This window comes from Lepidochelys kempii, chromosome 1, assembly GCF_965140285.1.
Source record: "Lepidochelys kempii isolate rLepKem1 chromosome 1, rLepKem1.hap1, whole genome shotgun sequence".
Lineage (NCBI taxonomy): Eukaryota > Metazoa > Chordata > Testudines > Cheloniidae > Lepidochelys > Lepidochelys kempii.
This window is the reverse complement of record NC_136380.1, coordinates 17,168,919-17,186,883: the sequence shown is the minus strand read 5'-3', so window position 1 is coordinate 17,186,883 and position 17,965 is coordinate 17,168,919. Positions and strand designations below refer to the sequence as shown.

At 42.4% G+C, this 17,965-nt stretch overlaps 1 protein-coding gene across 4 annotated transcripts in view; it reads left to right on the top strand.

Moving 5' to 3' along the window:
• RSF1 (remodeling and spacing factor 1) overlaps positions 1-17,965 on the top strand; it is a 122,915-nt gene that overhangs the window by 37,628 nt on the left and 67,322 nt on the right. For all 4 annotated transcript variants that reach the window (XM_073335516.2, XM_073335507.2, XM_073335497.2 and 1 more), the window contains exon 2: positions 11,406-11,497. In XM_073335516.2, the coding sequence (XP_073191617.2) occupies positions 11,406-11,497 (92 nt within the window). The remainder of the gene's footprint in view (positions 1-11,405; positions 11,498-17,965) is intronic.

The window sequence follows — 17,965 nt, the reverse complement described above, 5'->3', positions numbered from 1 at the left end:
AAAAAGGAGCGAAAGGAGGTCCTGGGGATTATAGACCAGTCATCTTAACTTCAATACCCTGAAATATACTGGTACAAATTATTAATCAATTTGTAAGCACCTACAGGAAAATCAGGTTCTAGCCAAAATAGATTTGTCAAGAACGAATCATGCCAAACCCACCTAATTTCCTTCTTTGACAGGGTAACTGATCTAGTGGATGGGGGAATCAGTAGACGTGATTTACCTTGACTTGTAAGGCTTTTGACACAGTTGCACGAGACATTCTCATAAGCGAACCAGGCAAATTTGATGGTGAAATTAATATAAGGTGGGTGCATAATTGGTTGAAAAACTATACCCAGAGTAATTATCAATGTGTCACTATCAAATTCGGAGGACATGTCCTGTGGGGGTCTTTCCTGGGTCTGGTATTCACTATTTTCATTAACATATTGGGTGATGGAGGAGAGAGTACGTTTATAAAATTTGCAGATGACATCTAACTTTGGAGGACAGGGTTAGCATTCAAAATGATCTTGATAAATTTGAGAATTGGTCTGAAATCCATAAGATAAAATTCAATAAAGATAAGTGCAAAGTACTACAGCTTGGAAGGAAAAATCAAATGCACAAATATAAAAAGGGGAACAACTGTTTAGGCAGTAGTACTGCAGAAAAGGATCTGGAGGTTCTAGTAGATCACAGATTGAATATCAGGCAATGTGATGCATTTGCGGAAAAGGCAAATATTGTTGTGGGATGTATTAACAGGAGTGTTGTATGTCAAACACAGGAGGTAATTGTCCTGCTGTTCTCTGCACTGGTGTGGCCTCAGCTGGAGTACTGGGTCCAATTCTGGGCACACTTCAGGAAAGTTGTGGACTAATTAGAGTTCCAGAGGAGAGAAACAAAAATGGTAAAAGTTAGAAGACCTGACCTGTGAGGAAAGGTTTCAAAAAAGCTGAGCATGTCCAGTCTTGAGAAAAGAAGACTGGGGGGGGAAACCTGATAAGTCTTCACCATCCTTTTTGTAACTGCCCTTAACATATTTGATCAGTGGTTTTCCACATCCACTGAAAAAGTTGGTCATTAAGTAAATTGCTTAGTTTGCAGCAAGGGAGATTTAGATATTAGAAAAATATTCTAACTATAAGGATAGTTAAGAACTGGAACAGATTATGTAGGGAGGTTGTGCAATCCACATAACTGAAGGTTCTTAAGAACAGGCTTGGAAAAGACCTCTCTGAGATGGTCTAGGTATACTTAATCCTGCCTCAGCACAGAGGGCTGGACTAGATGACCTCTCAAAGTGACTCTGTTCCAGTTTTACAGATGGGGAAGTAGAGGCACAGATGTGAAGTAAGTTGCCAAAAGTCACCCAGTAAGCCAGTGGCAGAGCAGGGAATAGAACCCAGGGCTTCTGAGTCCCAGCCCATTGCATCCCAAGAGCAAAATACCCATATCAATATTAAATAATATGACTAAAAATGAATATATGCTAGAGACTCTAGGCAAGCCAAGTGTTTTCTGACAGGTGTTTTTAACAATTGAAATAGTTACAGGAATGTGTTACTCAATTGTGTCTATGGTATTTTGTTTAGTTTTTTAAATGCATGTCAAGATCTTTCTAGGAACAAAAAAGGATCTTTAAGTGCTGGTAGGCAACTCTGTTCCATCTTTCTGAATCTTCCATCTAATTACAGCTTTTTTGCTTGTTCTTTTATGTTCACTTGGAAGCCTGGGCTGTTGCAGTTCTTTCATTTCTTGTACAATTTGTTTATGGACAAACAACTTGGAGGTAGTATAGAGTGGCTCAGCCAGAATATGTGAGTTTAGATTGTGAGCTCCTTGGAGCGAGAGCTGCTGCTTTTGCATGTTTGGAAGGGGCCTAGTACGTAGTGGGGCACTACAGTTAATTTGAAGGTTACATTCTTTGTTGCTTCTTTAAGCCAAGCACATTGCATACACCAGGGTTTCTTTGCATCCCTCTGTTCTCCACAAACTCCTTGTGTGCAATCTTTCCGTCCCCTTCTATTTCAAGAACTCGCTGCAACCTCCCCACCCTTCCCTTATTCCAGGACTGTGTGCCCCTATTCCACCCTCCCCACATATTAGGGTTCCCCATTCTCCCATGCCAAGGCTTTGTGGCTCCCATTCCCTCTTTCTCCCTCCATTCCAGGATGTCTCCCATTAGCCCCCCTGCCTGGGGTTCTGTGTGACCCCCATCTTCCATATCAGGATCCCCATCCTCCCTTCCCCATGCCAGGGCTGTGTGCCCCCATTTTCCCCCCTTGTGTACTCCTCCCCCAAACCAGAGGATCTGTGTTCTCCCACCCTTATAGCAGGATCCCCCCCATTCTCTCCCGCATGCCATGGGCTCTCTATGCACACTCCCACCCCCAATTATTATTTCTATCCCTTCTATCTGGGAGCTAAGTCATTCAGGGTGTCAGCATGTTAAACTCTGAGACGATGGGCAGAGATGAGATGGGGTGTCAGCCAGTTCTTTGATGTATAGACAGTTGCTGAGGTGCATGAAGTTATTGCTCTGCTATATAGATGGCATGGGCTCTGTGTCCCCCACTTTCCCCCTTTTTTGATTTGGGAAAATAAAAAAAAGTAGGGTTCTCTCCATTGATGCCTCTGAAATTGTGGAATTGATGAGATGCAGCATTCAAAAGTTATTGCATTTTGTCCGTCAGACAACTGGAGAAATGGCGTCAAGTTGGTTGTAAGGCCTTGCAAGTTCTACCGTGCTTGTCCAAAAAAATAATTGCTAGTCTATGTAAGAATGGTGATACTGGGTCAGACCAATGGTCCATCTAGGCCAGTATTCTGTCTGACTATGGCCAGTGCTAGATGCCTCAGAGGGAATGAACAGAGCAGGGAAATTTTGAGTCATCCATCTCCTGTCGTCAAGTCCCAGCTCCTCGCAATTGGAGGTTTAGGGACATCTGGGGCATGGGGTTGCACCCCTATCATCTCGGCTAATAGCCATTCATGATCCTCCGTGAACTTATCTAATTCTTTTGTGACCCCATTTATACTCTTGGCCTTCTCAGCATCCCCTGGCAATGAGTTTAACACGTTGACTGTGTTGTGTGAAGAAGTACTTCCTTATGTTTTTTTAAAGTTGCTGACAATTAATCAGGTGATCCTTACTTATTGTGTTGTTATGTGAAGGGGTAAATAACAATTTTCTATTCACTGTCTCCATACCATTCATGACTTTGTAGACTTTTATCAGATCTGCCCGTAGTCATCTCAGAATAGCTTAGCAGACAGCATAATGAAATTGTAAGTTAAATAAGTCTCTTTGATGGGAGCACTGAGCCTAGGGGTGGCTCTGGGGGATCAGATTGTTGCTTTGGTGGGTGTGTGGGTGGAGGAGATGGGAACAGGGAATGGGGGTGGGGAAATTGGAATCATGTTTTGCTAAGGGCAGGAATGGGAACAGGGACACAAGTGTAAGGCTCTGTGGTGTCAGAGCTGGGAAGGAGGATACTAAGGAAGGAAACTGGACACCGAATTGTTTGCACCTTTGGACTTTGGGTATTGTTGCTCTCTGTTGATGCCAGAAGGACCAGGGAAGTAAGTGGGTGAAGGAATAAGCCCCCTAACACTCTTCCTTTAACATACCATGTGTGGTATTCCAAGTTTTCCTAGCACAGTGGCTAGAGTCCTATGGTTACTTCCTAACCCGTTAAGCTTATTTTAATCGGCTGTGCTCCCAGATGGCTTTCTCTTAGCTCAGAATCTAGAGGACTGTTCAAATTTGATTTATCTTAAGTGGTATAACATGGTGGGGAATGTCATTCAGATTTTAATTTTGGTTTTAATCCAGCACACTATGGCCAAAACTTTATGTACAGGCTGTTTCTTGTAAGATTGATTATATTTGGTTCCCTTTCTTTTGCTGCAGAGTGAGCTATCAGAGAACAAAATTACTACACTGTTCTTAGAGCAGAGCTTATCTCCTCAGATGCTGGTCCACAAACAATGAAAGTAAATGATGCAGAGCCTTGTTGGGTTGTGCTCCATAAGAAATACAGAGAAGAAAACACTTGCTGTGAAGGAATAAAAACATTAGTTCAAGCCATCATACTTTCAATCCTCTGACAGTGTTAAATGTGGAGTTACAGAAGCATTTTTAAAATGGTAATTATTAGTACCCCTCTGCATCTGGACAGGGCAGAATGACTCTCATATACTGGTCAAGAAAGGAGTAAGTTTGAAGATAGCTGGATCCTACAAATTTCAGACACCCCTAGAATTTTACCATGTAGCCTGTGTCCTCTCTCCCCCTAAACAGACTCTTCTTCCAACCTACTAGACACACACTTGTCATCTTTCCACTCTTGACTCCTTGATTTTTCTCTCTAGTGAGTCAGCCCAGCCTGCCCCAGCAGGTACGTCTGGCACCTTTCAGGTGTTGGATAGGCATACCCATGCCAGCTTTATATAGCTAGCACAGCTAAAACCAACAGTGAAGATGCAGAGGCATGGGCTCCCATGTTGGCTAGCCATGCAGTATAACAGGAGGACCATCCTGTGGTGCCATGTCTTGACTGGTAACTTTACTTGTGCTAACTAGATTAATGTTTTTGCAGGTATGCCTACCCAACGTGAAATCACACCTTCAATTGCCATGTAGACACCCTGTTAAACTCAGGTCCCATACAGCCCAGGATGCTACTTTAATCCACCTTGCTGTCATTGAATCTGAGTTGGACACTAATATTTAAACACAGTGACTCCACTTTGGCACTATTGTACTAATGTATTTGGCCTTTTGGCATAATTTTTTAGAAGAAAAGCTTTACAAAAGTTATATGTAGATTGTCTGCTATAAATATGCAGTCTAAGTACATTATAAAACATTATTGGAAAAACATCAAAATATGGGGCTTTATAAAGTTTAACTATCATAAGGGCCTTGTGTACTCCTTTGTGCAATGAGTCCAGATTCTGTGAAGATACTAACTTATTGTATCTCCATGAAATACTCTTCATTCCTGTCCTTCCCCTCCCCAAACATACAAACTATGGCTCACAGTTGAAAATATGCAGTAATGCGCTCGCGTGCGCGCACACACCCCCCCTATTCCCCTCTATCCCCCCATGAATTATCTGTGCAGTTCATACATTTTATCACCAGTACTGTAGATTATTAGGATTGATGCTCTCATACCTTATGATGCATGTGGGAACCAGTGTTGCCATCTCTTAATGGAGATGGACTCTTCAGATAAGTTGTTTCCATAACTGTAAGCTTTTTTTTAAAAAAATGTGGACAGGAAGTTAGTTTAACTCGCAACCATAGGTCCATGGCTGCTTATTCAATACGTTCAGAGCAGCCCATACCATGTATGGGGGTCCCTCATTTACCACCTCAGAGATCCACCTAGTAGTTTAGGATGCTCCAGGAATAGTGTAAGGATCTGGGAATGTACAAGGTAAATTTTCAAAACCAACTTACCTCTAGCCTTCTTGCTTTCTGGTTCAGCCATTCATATTAGCATGGTTTTTGAATGAAGTTCTGTGAGAATGATGAATAAATTAAGAATGGATTTTAAATGTGTTGTGAAGTCTATGTAAAGTAAGAACTGCATCAATATGTCTTGCAGCTCCTGGGCCTGCTGACCCAGGACATTAAACATTGAGATGTCACAAAAATGGCAGGATATCAACAGGTTATTTTAAAATAGTAGCGGATGCCCACTGAGCATGCTAAGAATTGGCTTTCCAGTTACTTCTGTAACTTTTGGAGCTTTATAATTCAGCCCTGTTTCCTCAAAGAGCTGACTCCTCAACAAGGGCTGTTCAGAGTGACCATGAATTTCAGCATTCAGAAAAAATGAGACACTTCTCCAAGCTAACTGTCCTGCAGTAACTGTTTTTGTTTTTTTTAAATGCACACACATTCTCTCTGCCTGGAGAATAGACTGATAGAAGAACTAAGTGCTTGATCCTGAAAAGTGCGGCACTCTCTGGTCTGATCCAGCAGAACACCTAAGCACATTCTCAGCTTTAGTCAAATGGGTAGTCGAGTTGATTTCTGTGGAACTTGTTCACATGCTTAAAGTGGTTTGTGCTAAAATATTATTTTAGTGGATCAGGCCCATAGTGCTTAGCACCTAGCAGAATTGATTCCTGAGATTGTATTTGTTTGTTCTAAAACGGGTGTTCAGGCACTACAGTGACATGGACTAGCTCTTCCAAGAAAACCAAATGGGAGCAGTACCTGACGATTCAAAATTAAGATAAATAATGGCAAACTATAAATGGACAAAAAAAAATCAATAAATGCTAGAGATAATCTTGATACTCTCAGTTGTCTATATTTAAAGTAGATATTTTCCCCCAAAACAGGTGATTTTGTACATCTAATGTGGGACCTCTCTATACTAAACTGGCTATAAGTTATGTAACTGATCTAGTGCCATTGCAATAAAACTTTCACACAAACTACGTATTTTGAACTCCTTTGTATTAACCTGAATATCAAGGCATTTGGTTTAAAGACTCTTATTAGCTAGTTGAAGAATATAAGTGAAATGGTGAAGAAATTAACTCCATAATGTAAGTCTTGGATAAATGACAATACAACAAGGAACAACAAGGGAAGAAACAATATGTCAATAAAAGAAGCAGTGTAGACAAAGTGCAGTTGGAGTGAGTAAGCAGTACTCTTGTTAAATGTAGCCTGTGTAAGAAAACATCAGGCAAAATCATAAAATCTCTCATTTTGTACATTTTACGGCTGTTAAAATTAGCAAGGGTATATCTACACTTAAAATGTTACAATGGCCCCACTGTAGCATTTCAGTGTGGACGCTACCCACACTGGCAGGAGGGAGTCTCCTATTGGCATAGGTAATCCACTTCCCCAAGAGGTAGGTAGGTCAGTGGAAGAATTCTTCTGTTGACTTAGTTCTGTCTACACTGGAGGTTAGGTCGGCTTAACTAAGCTGATCAAGAGTGTGGATTTTTGACACCCTCCAGTGATATGGTTAAGCCAACTCAGTTTTGTAGTGTAGACCAGGCCTGTGTGTGCATGTGTTTTGAAGTGACTAGCGCAAAATGCTTTTAGAAAATACACTGTAACGTTGTGTACAACCAAATTATTACAAGTAAACAATAGATGATCACATGTATTTAAAAAAAAAAAAGTTGATCCTTGTGGTTCTTGGACAATAAATCACTAATTTTATGGAATCTCCTGAATACATAAATAAATAAGGGTTAGTTTGACGGTCCTGTGGCATTGCATTACTAATAGTCAATTATATTATAATAATGGATGGTCTGAATTGTCTATAGCTTATTAAAATGATGATGCACAGGGGTTTTGCCGTGTGATGGTGCCAGGTTGATATATAAATCACAGATGATTTATAAAGTAGTAGTGTCCCCATAGGTGGACCACTCTAGGAGTCTTCATGTCCCTGCACCTCAGATCTGAAATTTTTGGTAGCAGTGTCCGTTTGGCCCTCACATGCGCTCTCCCCATCTCATGCTGTGCTCTGTTGCTATATAGCGCTATGTGGGCAAACCTCCCTCAGTTCTTTCTCAACTGCCGTTGGCCTGAAACTGAGCCTTAGTAGAGCCCCTTAAAAGAGATTCTACCCAGTGTTTTTCTTAATAATTTTTCCTTAGTAGTAATAGAGCTTCAGTTAATGTTAGTACTTCCTTCTTTTCTTTTTCTTTTTTTAAATATATAAATATATATTTTATTTCGCTTGTAGAATAGTTATCTCCTTAGTATAAATTAGATTTCCCTAGCTCTTCCTTTTTGGGAAGTAACCCTTGAAAAGGGTATGCCCAGGTTTAACTGCTGCCTCTCATGTCAGGAAGCCATTTCTGTCAGCGACAGTCATTTCTGCTGCATTTGCTGCCCTGGAGAGGCACACATGCTTCCAGAAGTGTCTCAAAGTAAAATTTGGAACCAGAAAGAGCCATGAACTAAAATTAAGACTGCTCATGATGGAAAGCTCACTCTGACCAGCCTTCAACCCTTGGCCCGGGATGCACTCCGGACAGCAGTCCCTGTCAAGACTGATACCGTCTACATCGTCGGATCAACACTCTCTAGTGACTTCAAAGACGAAATCCTCAGATTCCTCTCAGAAAGTCTTGAAAAAACAGGCCACAAGTTCCTGAACAGGGAATTGGCCAAGAGAAAGAGGTCCCTGGCACAGTCGATAACCTCTACTAACTGACCCTCGACCAGGTATCTATGAGGTTGCAAGATCTTCCTTTACCAGTACCATGGATAAGCCCAAAGGCCTTAAGAGGGTGGCTCAGGCAGAATGGTACTGTTGGGAGAAAGGAGTGATGAAGGCTGACCCAGTTCCTCTAAAATGGAAACGAAGGAGTCTTCTAGACAATCAGTACTACATACACCAGCATCACAAAAGGTTGTGGCGACACCTGGTGGCCATTCCTCACAATGCAGAGAGCCTCTGGTACCAACAGCTCTCTCCACTTCAATGGCACCTACTCAACTGACCTTAGCGGGTGCTGATGGCTGTTCCAGTACCACAGGAATTTTGGTTCCCCAAAGACTTGATGGTCTCAGATACCTGAATCACCCTTACTAGGCACTGACATAACCATGGTATGGGTTATGCCTAGGTCCCTGGGCTTCCATGCAGTACCAAGACATTCTACTCAACCTTCCATGACTGCTTCACCTGTCAAGTGATGATGAGGAAGATGATGGGGATGACCTATACTCAGTGTCATTCCAAGGTTCTCCATTACAGCACCAGGGAGCTAGCTGGGTGGAAAGTCATGTATCTTCAATCTATCCGCAGAGTAGAAGAGACCCACCCAGTTGGTATGGACACCCTTGGATGCTTCCACCCATGCCCTCTCTCACCACCTCAATGGCCATATTGGGACCCACAGGTGGCATATAGACAACAGTTTTTGAGGAACTCTAGTACTAGTCATCCAGAGAGCTAGAGGAAAACAGTCTCCTTTAGCTTCAATAGCCAGACCACCTGATCCTCAAGAGGAGACCTTTGAGGAACAGGAGGCGAGACTAGACAAGGAAGCCACTCAGGTGACCAACATTTCTTCTTCATCTCCTGATAAGGTGGCCATGCTTCCCACGCCAACTACAACAGACCACTTCAAGCAATTTCAAGACCTCTTTAATAGGGTAGCAGATTTCCTGCGAATCCTGCTTAATGAAGTCATAATCACAGTGCAAACTGTTTGACATAATCAGCAAATATTGCATTCCCCATCAATGAGGCACTGCTTGATTGGGTGAAAACTATATGGCAGACACCACCCACAATACCTTCAACGTGCAGAAGGGTAGACAAAAATATTGTGTCCTATAAAGATGGAGACTTTTTTTTATTTTTTTCATCCATCTCCTAATTCACTAGTCATTGATGCAGTTAATGAACATGGCAGACAGCACCACGCTAAAATGACACCAATAAGGACTGGAAATGACTGGATTTATTTGGATGTAAATCATATTCCTTATCCACTCTAGAATTTAAGATCGCTAACTATCAAGCCCTCATGCCAAAACACAACCATACCAATTATTCGGTGTTTGCTCATCCTACAATGAAAAGATTTCTTAAAAGGTATGGGTAACCTCTACCTTTGAATCAGAGATCTTACACCAGTATGGGACCTTAATCTTGTCTTAAACTGTCTGATAAGGTCACCCTTTTAGCCTATGGCCACTTGCTCACTTCTACACCTCTCTGTGAAAACTGCATTCCTCATGGCTATCACATCTGCTCGGAGAGTGGAGGAGAGAGGGGGCTCTAATGGTATATCCTCTCCCTTTACAATTTTCTTCAAGGACAAGGCCACATTGCGGCCACACCCCAAATTCCTACCAAAATACCTTCAGCCTTCCACGTAATCAACTTACTCACCTTCCAGCATTCTTTCCTAAACTACACCGGGATAAAAGGGAGGCAACACTGCACACACTTGATCTCAAGAGAGTGTTAGCCTTCTATTTGGAAGGGACTAAGCCTTTCAGAAAATCTCCAAGACTATTGCTCTTCATCGCAGACAGATCTAAGGGATCCCCGATATCTATGCAAAGGCTCTCTAGATGGATGTCGGAATGCATTAACTACTGCAATTGCACGCATGACTTACAGCCCCCTTTGAGAGCCTGAACGCACTCTACAAGATCTCTGTCAACTTCTATCCTTCCTCAATAATGTTCCAATCACAGAAATATGCAGAGCAGCGACTTGGGCATCTACTCATACGTTTGTCAAGTATTATGCAATCACTCGTGATTCAGCATCTGATGTGACACTTGGTTTGGCTGTATTATCATCAATATTGGACTCCGCTCCGATGCCCCACCCTTCCATCAGGGACACTGCTATAGAGTCACCTAGAGTGGAACACCCATAGGGATATGAATTGAAGAAGAGGAGGTTACTCATCTTGTGTTGTAACTGAGCTTCTTCAAGATGTGTCTCCTTATGGGTGCTCCACTACCCACCCTGCTCTTGTCTGCTTTGAAGCTCTTATATATGAGCTGCAGTAAAGAAGGAACTGAGGGTGGTTTGCCCATGCAGCGCTATACAGCAACAGAGCACAGTGCAAGGGCCAAACAGACACTGCTACCAAAAATCTCCAATCTGAGGCGCAGAAATGTGAAGATACCTAAAGTGGAGAACACATAGGGACACGCATCTCAAAGAGCCACAATTACTGCACAAGGTGAGTAACCTCTTCTTTAATGAGCAGCAAAGCAATTCTTTGTCAATGATGAAATAATAGTAAACCTCTCTCACTCATTAAGCTTTCAGCACAGCTGTGGTTTAGAAACCCTAGATCCTGTGCCACATTGCCACAGCTGCAGTCAAGCAGGGGCATGCAAGCTGGATGGCCTGCACTATGAAAGAGGGTGAGGTGGAGGGCAGATTGTTCTCTTTGAGTGTTCGGAGTCTCAAGAACTTGGAGCCACCCCACTTGGTCCAGAATAGCTCCAATTTGGTGACCTTCCAGGCATGCAGCAAAAGACACCTGTTTGATAGGGTTTTTGAAGAGTCTGTGTTTCTCACAATGATGAAAGGGTGGCAGTTAGTTTCTGTAGTTGTCTAGCTGGCGCATTTCCTGTAAAATGATTATTTTAATCCTCCTGGGATATTGTTGTATTTTCAATGATGTATTACGGTAACTGAAGCTTTGGATAGATGTCTTTATTTTAAATCTAAATGCAAACCTATTTCATTTATTTTAGATCTTGCTTTGTTTTTAGTTGTGGAACTCTTGTTAGTGTTTTCAAGTTATGCACTTTTAAAAATTCTCAATGTATGGCTTCATCTCAATACCTTTATAATATTTAGTATTAAGATTTATGTATGTTGGTTATTTTTAACATTTGCTCTCCCTCTTCCCCCCTTTTAATACTGCAGTTCCAAAAGAGTTGGTAGAACTTCACTTGAAACTGATGAGGAAGATTGGGAAGTCTGTCACAGCAGACAGATGGGAAAAATACTTGATCAAGGTACAGTAAATGTCTGTTCTGTTACTCTGAAATGCTGGGATCTGATGAAATCTTATGTCAGAAATCCCTAGTATGAATTTTAGTGAACCTAGTGCTGTAGTCAAAATCTGTGTGTGCGTGCCCAGACGGAGTTGCTTAAGGTTCTAGTTTAACTAACTTTCAGCCTGCCTGGGTCTGCGCACAAATTTCTGAAACTAGATACCAACTTCTGCATCTAGAAGGCTGCAAACCTGCAAGCTCTATAGCACGTGCAAGACAGGAGCAGATTGGAGTATAAGAATTATAGTGGCCAGTCAGAGCAGAGAGATTTCCATATTAATGATACAGTAGTTTATCAGTAATTCTATGATGTAAATCCATGTACTTTAGCTGACAACCATACAGAGATTTGTATGCTGTGTGCTTATTGATAAATAAGGACACTGTGATTATGCTATCAGAGTACCCAGAATTGCATAACGGGGGAAAAAATTGTAGTTATGCATCAATAGTGGTACACCATTCCTTTGCTCTGACTCCGAGGTGGTTCTATATTCGAATTATAAATCACTTACGTAATGTTATAAGGTGCTCTGTCAATGTGTGAACATATATAAGACATAGTCCTTGCTCCAGAGAATTTGCAGAGACTGAAAGGTCCATGTTTTGTTAATAAAGCATCGTGCTAATCAGGAATACTTCAATTTGAACTTTGGTTATTCCCTTGTTGTTTTAGTAGTTTGGTTGGCTGTCACTGAGTGCTTTGTTTCAGAGGGGTAGCCGTGTTAGTCTCCATCAGCAAAAACAATGAGGAGTCCTTGTGGCACCTTAGAGAAATTTATTTAACAAATTTATTTGGGCATAAGCTTTTGTGGGATATAACCCACTTCATCAGATGCATGGAGAGAAAAAAAATAGGCAGGTATTAATACACAGCACATGAAAAGATGGGAGTTGCGTTACTAAGTGGGGGCTCAGTGCAAATGAGGCCAATTCAATCAGGGTGGATGTGGCCCATTCCCAACTGTTGACAAGAAGGGGTGAGTATCAACAGAGGGAAAATTATTTTTTCTAGTGACCCAGCCACTCCCAGTCTTTATTCAGGCCTAATTTGATGGTGTCAAGTTTGCAAATCCAGTTCTGCATTTTCTCATTGAAGTCTGTTTGGGGTTTTTTTTTTGTGTGTGTGGAAGAATGGCAACTTTTAAGTCTGTTATTTAATGTCCAGGGAGATTGAAGTGGTCTCCTACTGACTTTTGAATGTTACGATTCTTGATATGTGATTTGTGTCCATTTATTCTTTTGTGTGGACTCTGTCTGGTTTGGCCAGTTTACATGGCAGAGGGGCATTGCTGGCACATGATGGCATATATCCCATTAGTAGATGTGCAGATGAACGAGCCCTTGATGGTGTGGCTGATGTGGTTGGGTCCTATGATGGTGTCCCTTGAATAGATATGCGGACAGAGTTGGCAACGGGGTTTGTTGCAAGGGCTAGTTCCTGAGTTAGTGTTTCTGTTGTGTGGTGTTTAGTTGCTGGTGAGTATTTGCTTCAGGTTGGGGGGCTGTCTGTAAGCGAGGACTGGCTTGTCTCCCAAGGTCTGTGAGAGTGAGGGATCGTCCATCAGGATGGGTTGTAGATCCTTGATGTTGTGCTGGAGAGGTTTTAGTTAGGGGCTGTAGGTGATGGTAGTGGCGTTCTGTTACTTCCTTTGTTGGGCCTGTCCTGTAGTAGGTGACTTCTGGGTACCCTTCTGGCTCTGTAAATCTGTTTCTTCACTTCCCTAGGTGGGTACTGTAGTTTTATGAATGCTTGATAGAGATCCTGTAGGTGTTGGTCTCTGTCTGAGAGATTGGAGCAAATCCGGTTGTGTCTGAGGGCTTGGTTTTAGACAATGGATCGTGTGATGTGGTCTGGATGAAAGCTGGAGGCATGTAGGTAAGTTTAGTGGTCAGTAGGTTTCTGGTATAGGGTGGTGGTTATGTGACCATCACTTATTTGCACTGTAGTGTCCAGGAAGTGGATCTCTTGTGTGGACTGGTCCAGGCTGAGGTTGATGGTGAGGTAGAAATTGTTGAAATCCTGGTGGAATTTGTCAAGGGCCTCCTTCCCATGGGTCCAGATAATGATGTCATCAATGTAGCTCAAGTAGAATAGCAGTGCTAGGGGACAGGAGCTGAGGAAGTGCTGTTCTAAGTCAGCCATAAAAATGTTGGCATACTGTGGGGCCATGCAGGTACCCATAGCAGTGCTGCTGACTTGAAGGTATAAATCGTCCCCAAATCTGAAATAGCTGTGGGTGAGGACAAAGTCACAAAGTTCAGCCACCAGGTTTGCCGTGACATTATCGGGGATACTGTTCCTGACAGCTTGTAGTCCATCTTTGTGTGGAATGTTTGTGTAGAGAGCTTCTACATCCATAGTGGCTAGGATTGTGTTTTCTGGAAGATCACCAATGGATTGTAGTTTCCTCAGGAAGTCAGTGGTGTCTCGAAGATAGCTGGGCATGCTGGTAACATAGGGCCTGAGGAGAGAGTCCACAAAGCCAGACAATCCTGCTTTGTTCACTTTTACACTTCTGGATTCCTGTAACAAGCAACAGTAATTAAGTCAGGAGGAGAACAGAGCTTGCATTGCAACACCAGGCACAGCGTCCAGTCATAAGGCCTGCTTTTTAAGCTTGCATTGCAACTTTAAAGTGGCTGTAACTATTAGCAGTGCTTTATTTTTCAATTTTGCTGAAATTTTTAATATATAACACTTTACACGTAGACCACAAATTACTGAATGGCAGATGGGTGATTCTTTTCTGTCCCCCTTGCTAACAGTGATCTGTTCAAATGGAAGTAATTGGGACACTTACTGAAGAGAAGATACTTGGTGTGCTTCTGCAGTCTCATTGGTGTTGTCTATGCAGGGCTCTCATGTGGTCATACAGAAGGTTCTGGCTTAGGCAAAGACACATTGTTTGTCCTCCGATATAGACTGCTTAGCCCTTTTGGGAAGTGCACAGTCTGATTAATGCAGACTGTTTTGTCCCATGAGTACTTCCTTCATTTGATCACTCTCAAAAGTTTTTTACATTCTTATGCAGTTAAGATTTATTGGCTTTGGACTACTGTGGAGTCGCATCTTACGCGGCGGTTAGGTTCTAAAGTCAGTGCATAAGGTGAAAATTCACGTATAGTCAAAATTACTCTTGAAAATCCCTTAAATTGCCCATAAAATACAGTATACTGTACATGGTTTTGTGTATACAACCCTGTACAGTAAAATGTATAATGTTTACAGTAATGTACAGTATATAATAAAGAGTACATATGAAAAATGTAATTTTACAGTACTGTATTTTTAATTACAGGGGGGTAATTACAGGGGGTCGTCAGGCCTTGATGTCGATTCAGGAGACGGAGGTGACGGAGAGCTTGGGTGATGGAGAGCAATTCGTAGACGAAGTGGTTGGCTCTGGTTCAGTTCGAGAAGTTGATTGCGTAGGCTCATCTGCTGCTGGTTGTTTTTCCTTGAAAAACATGGTGGTCGGTAACTGTCGCTGTTGTCTCTTGAGCTGCTCAAACATTTCTTGATATGGTCTCAAATTGTCCGTAATACTACGTGTGATTTTTTTTTTTTTTGAGGCTTCCTTCCATAGAGGGATCGTATTCAGAAATTAAATCATTCAAGTTTTTCGCAGCTTAGAACACTTCAGCAGATTTATGAAGATTCCAACTTTCTGGCTTGTCCTGTTCGTCGTCGTCATCCTCGTCTTCTGTAGACAATTTTATCAGTTCCTCTAACTCTTCGTTAGTCAGTGTTTCTCTATGGCTCTCAATTAATTCTTCAATTTCTTCCTCAAGGATGTCGACGAAGCCATCACTACCCACTTGCCTGGCCACCTGAACAATGTGTTTCATTTCTTTGTCAATTGTCGGGAAACGCTTAAAGTCATTCACACATTCTTTCCATAGGTTTTTCCAACGTGCATTGACTGTTTCAGGCTTGATTGCATCCCTTGCCTGTTTAATATAAGTGATGCAATCGGCAATGTTGAAGGACTTCCAACGCTCCATCACATTAAGATTGAAATCAGCATCCATAGCGCTACATATCCGTGAGAATGTAAGCCTCGTGTACGTGGCCTTGAAACAGCAAATCATGCCTTGTTGAGAGGTTGGAGGATGAGGTGGTATTCGGGGGGAGAAAGACTACTTCAAAGTCGTTATGCGCAAACCAGAGTGCCACAGGGTGGCGAGGAGCATTGTCTACAATCAGCAACACTTTAAAGTCAAGTCCTTTCTCTTCTAGGTACACCTTGACCTCCGGAATGAAACGCTTGTGGAACCAATCCATAAATAATGCTGCCGTCACCCAAGCCTTTTTATTTGATTGCCAGAACACAGGCAGGAAATTTTTGTTCTTGCCTTTTAAGGCACGGGTATTTGCAGCCCTGTAGAGCAAGGCCAGCTTTATTAAATGCCCAGCCGCATTGCCACAAAACAACACAGTCACACGGTCTTTAGCTGCTTTGGCGCCAGGGGCTTGTCTTTCTGATTTTGAAGTGAAAGTGCAGATGGGCATTTTTTTTCCAGAAGAGCCCACTCTTGTCAGCATTAAAAACTTGCTCCGGAAGATAGCCCTTTTCTTCTATGATTTTCTTTAATTGTTTGGGGTAGGCTTTTACTGCCTCTTCATTGGCAGATGCAGTTTCACCAGTAGTCTGCACGTTTTTGAGGTTGAAGCGGTTCCTAAAACTGTTAAGCCAGTCTTTGCTGGCTTTGAATTCCTTCTCATCAGAAGGCTGTCCCTCTTCGGCGGGAGGTTTGAACAGCGCATAGAGGCTAAGAGCCTTTTCTCGCATGTGTTGCCATCAATAGGCACACGTTTACGGTTCATGTCTTCCAGCCATAAGTTTAATGCCTTTTCAGTCTTCACTAAAGTCTTATCACGCACCTGTCTCATCACCTTAGCAGTTACTGGAGCACTTGATGCCACGGCTTGATGAATTTCTCTCTCTCGAATCTTGATGGCACGGATGCTAGATTCATTGCGGCCATATTTACGCGCCGCATTGGAGACAGACATATTGTCTCTCAGTAAGTCCAACACAGCCTGTTTTTCCTCCAGCATTGGAACAGATTGCTGTCTCTTTGGTTGAGCACCAGAGGAAGTAGTTGGCTTGCGTTTCGGGGCCATGTTGTACGAAAAATACGTACAGTATCTTTAAAACACTAGAATCACACTCAGTGCGACGAGATGCTCACACTATGAGAGGCACGTGGGAACGGAGACCGTCTGAGGGAACAGCAGATGCATGTCTCCCATCTCATGCTCACTCCGGGGCATACGCTCATTGAGTGGAATGGTGGGCGGAATTGCCCGCACTATTTAAAGGTATCTTGTTGTTTTTCTTTTTTTTTGCCGAGCGCGTATAGTTGAATTCGCGTAAATTAAATGCGCATATGATGCGACTCATCTGTAGTCTCTCTGGACCCTTTGACTGTGAAATCTACAGGTTTCCAGTAGGCTGCTTCCACCAGTGCTGGTTTGGGATCCAGATGTCTGTGGTCCTCTGAGACTCTCACCAGCTGTGTGTTTGATTCCTTCCTATGTTTATTGCTTAAAGCAAGCAATTTGAGCATGGTGCCAGTAAGTAGCACTTAGATGCCAGTGTAAGGGCCTTAAGAAGTATTTTGGAGAGACCCATATCAGCACCCGCTTTACAGATTGGTAGGGTATGGTCATACTTTCATGCGCAGAAATCAGCTGCTTCCTTAAGAAACCAACTCCTGTTGCTGAAGTGCCTGCCAGTTTCAAACTCTCCTTTTGAAAAGGCAGTGGTTCTAGCATACCAGATGTGCTTAAACCCATGACCTCTGTGGAAGGCTTCAGACTGGGTTCTAGCTTTCTTTGGAGTTGAGACTGCATTTATCAGGAGTAAGAATAATCTGCTGGTTTTAGTTTATGGAAACTTGGTCATTGTGTTCATGAAAAATGGTTTCAACAGCTCTGATGCCACTGAGTAGTTGCTTGGGCAATTAAAAGGCATTTCCAGTGTTTCTGAAACTTCCCTCCATTGGTTTGAGTGATACATAAAACATAGGAGTTGGTCATGGATGTTTGATGTGTCTTCTCCAATGTTTGTGATATGCAGCATCCCCCAATGATCTTCATGTTTAGAATGTTGAATACAAGAGATAAAGTAGAATGTATTCATTTGTTGGCAATAAACAGTTGTATCTCTTGTTCTAAGTTTTGGCCTATGCATTGGAAGAATGGACAACATAGCTTGTCCTCAAAACAGGCAGACTTGCTGCTGAGCAGAAGTCATTTTTATGAGATGGTACTTTTTTTTTGTTACCACTTTCTGAAGCAACTCATTCAGCGTTAGCTAGTGAAGTTTGGCCTCACTTTCAGCTGTGCTGCTCTATCGAAAGCTACATGCTGGATGTGGTTTAGAAGCTTACTTTGCCCTGGGTGCACCCTCTATTTAA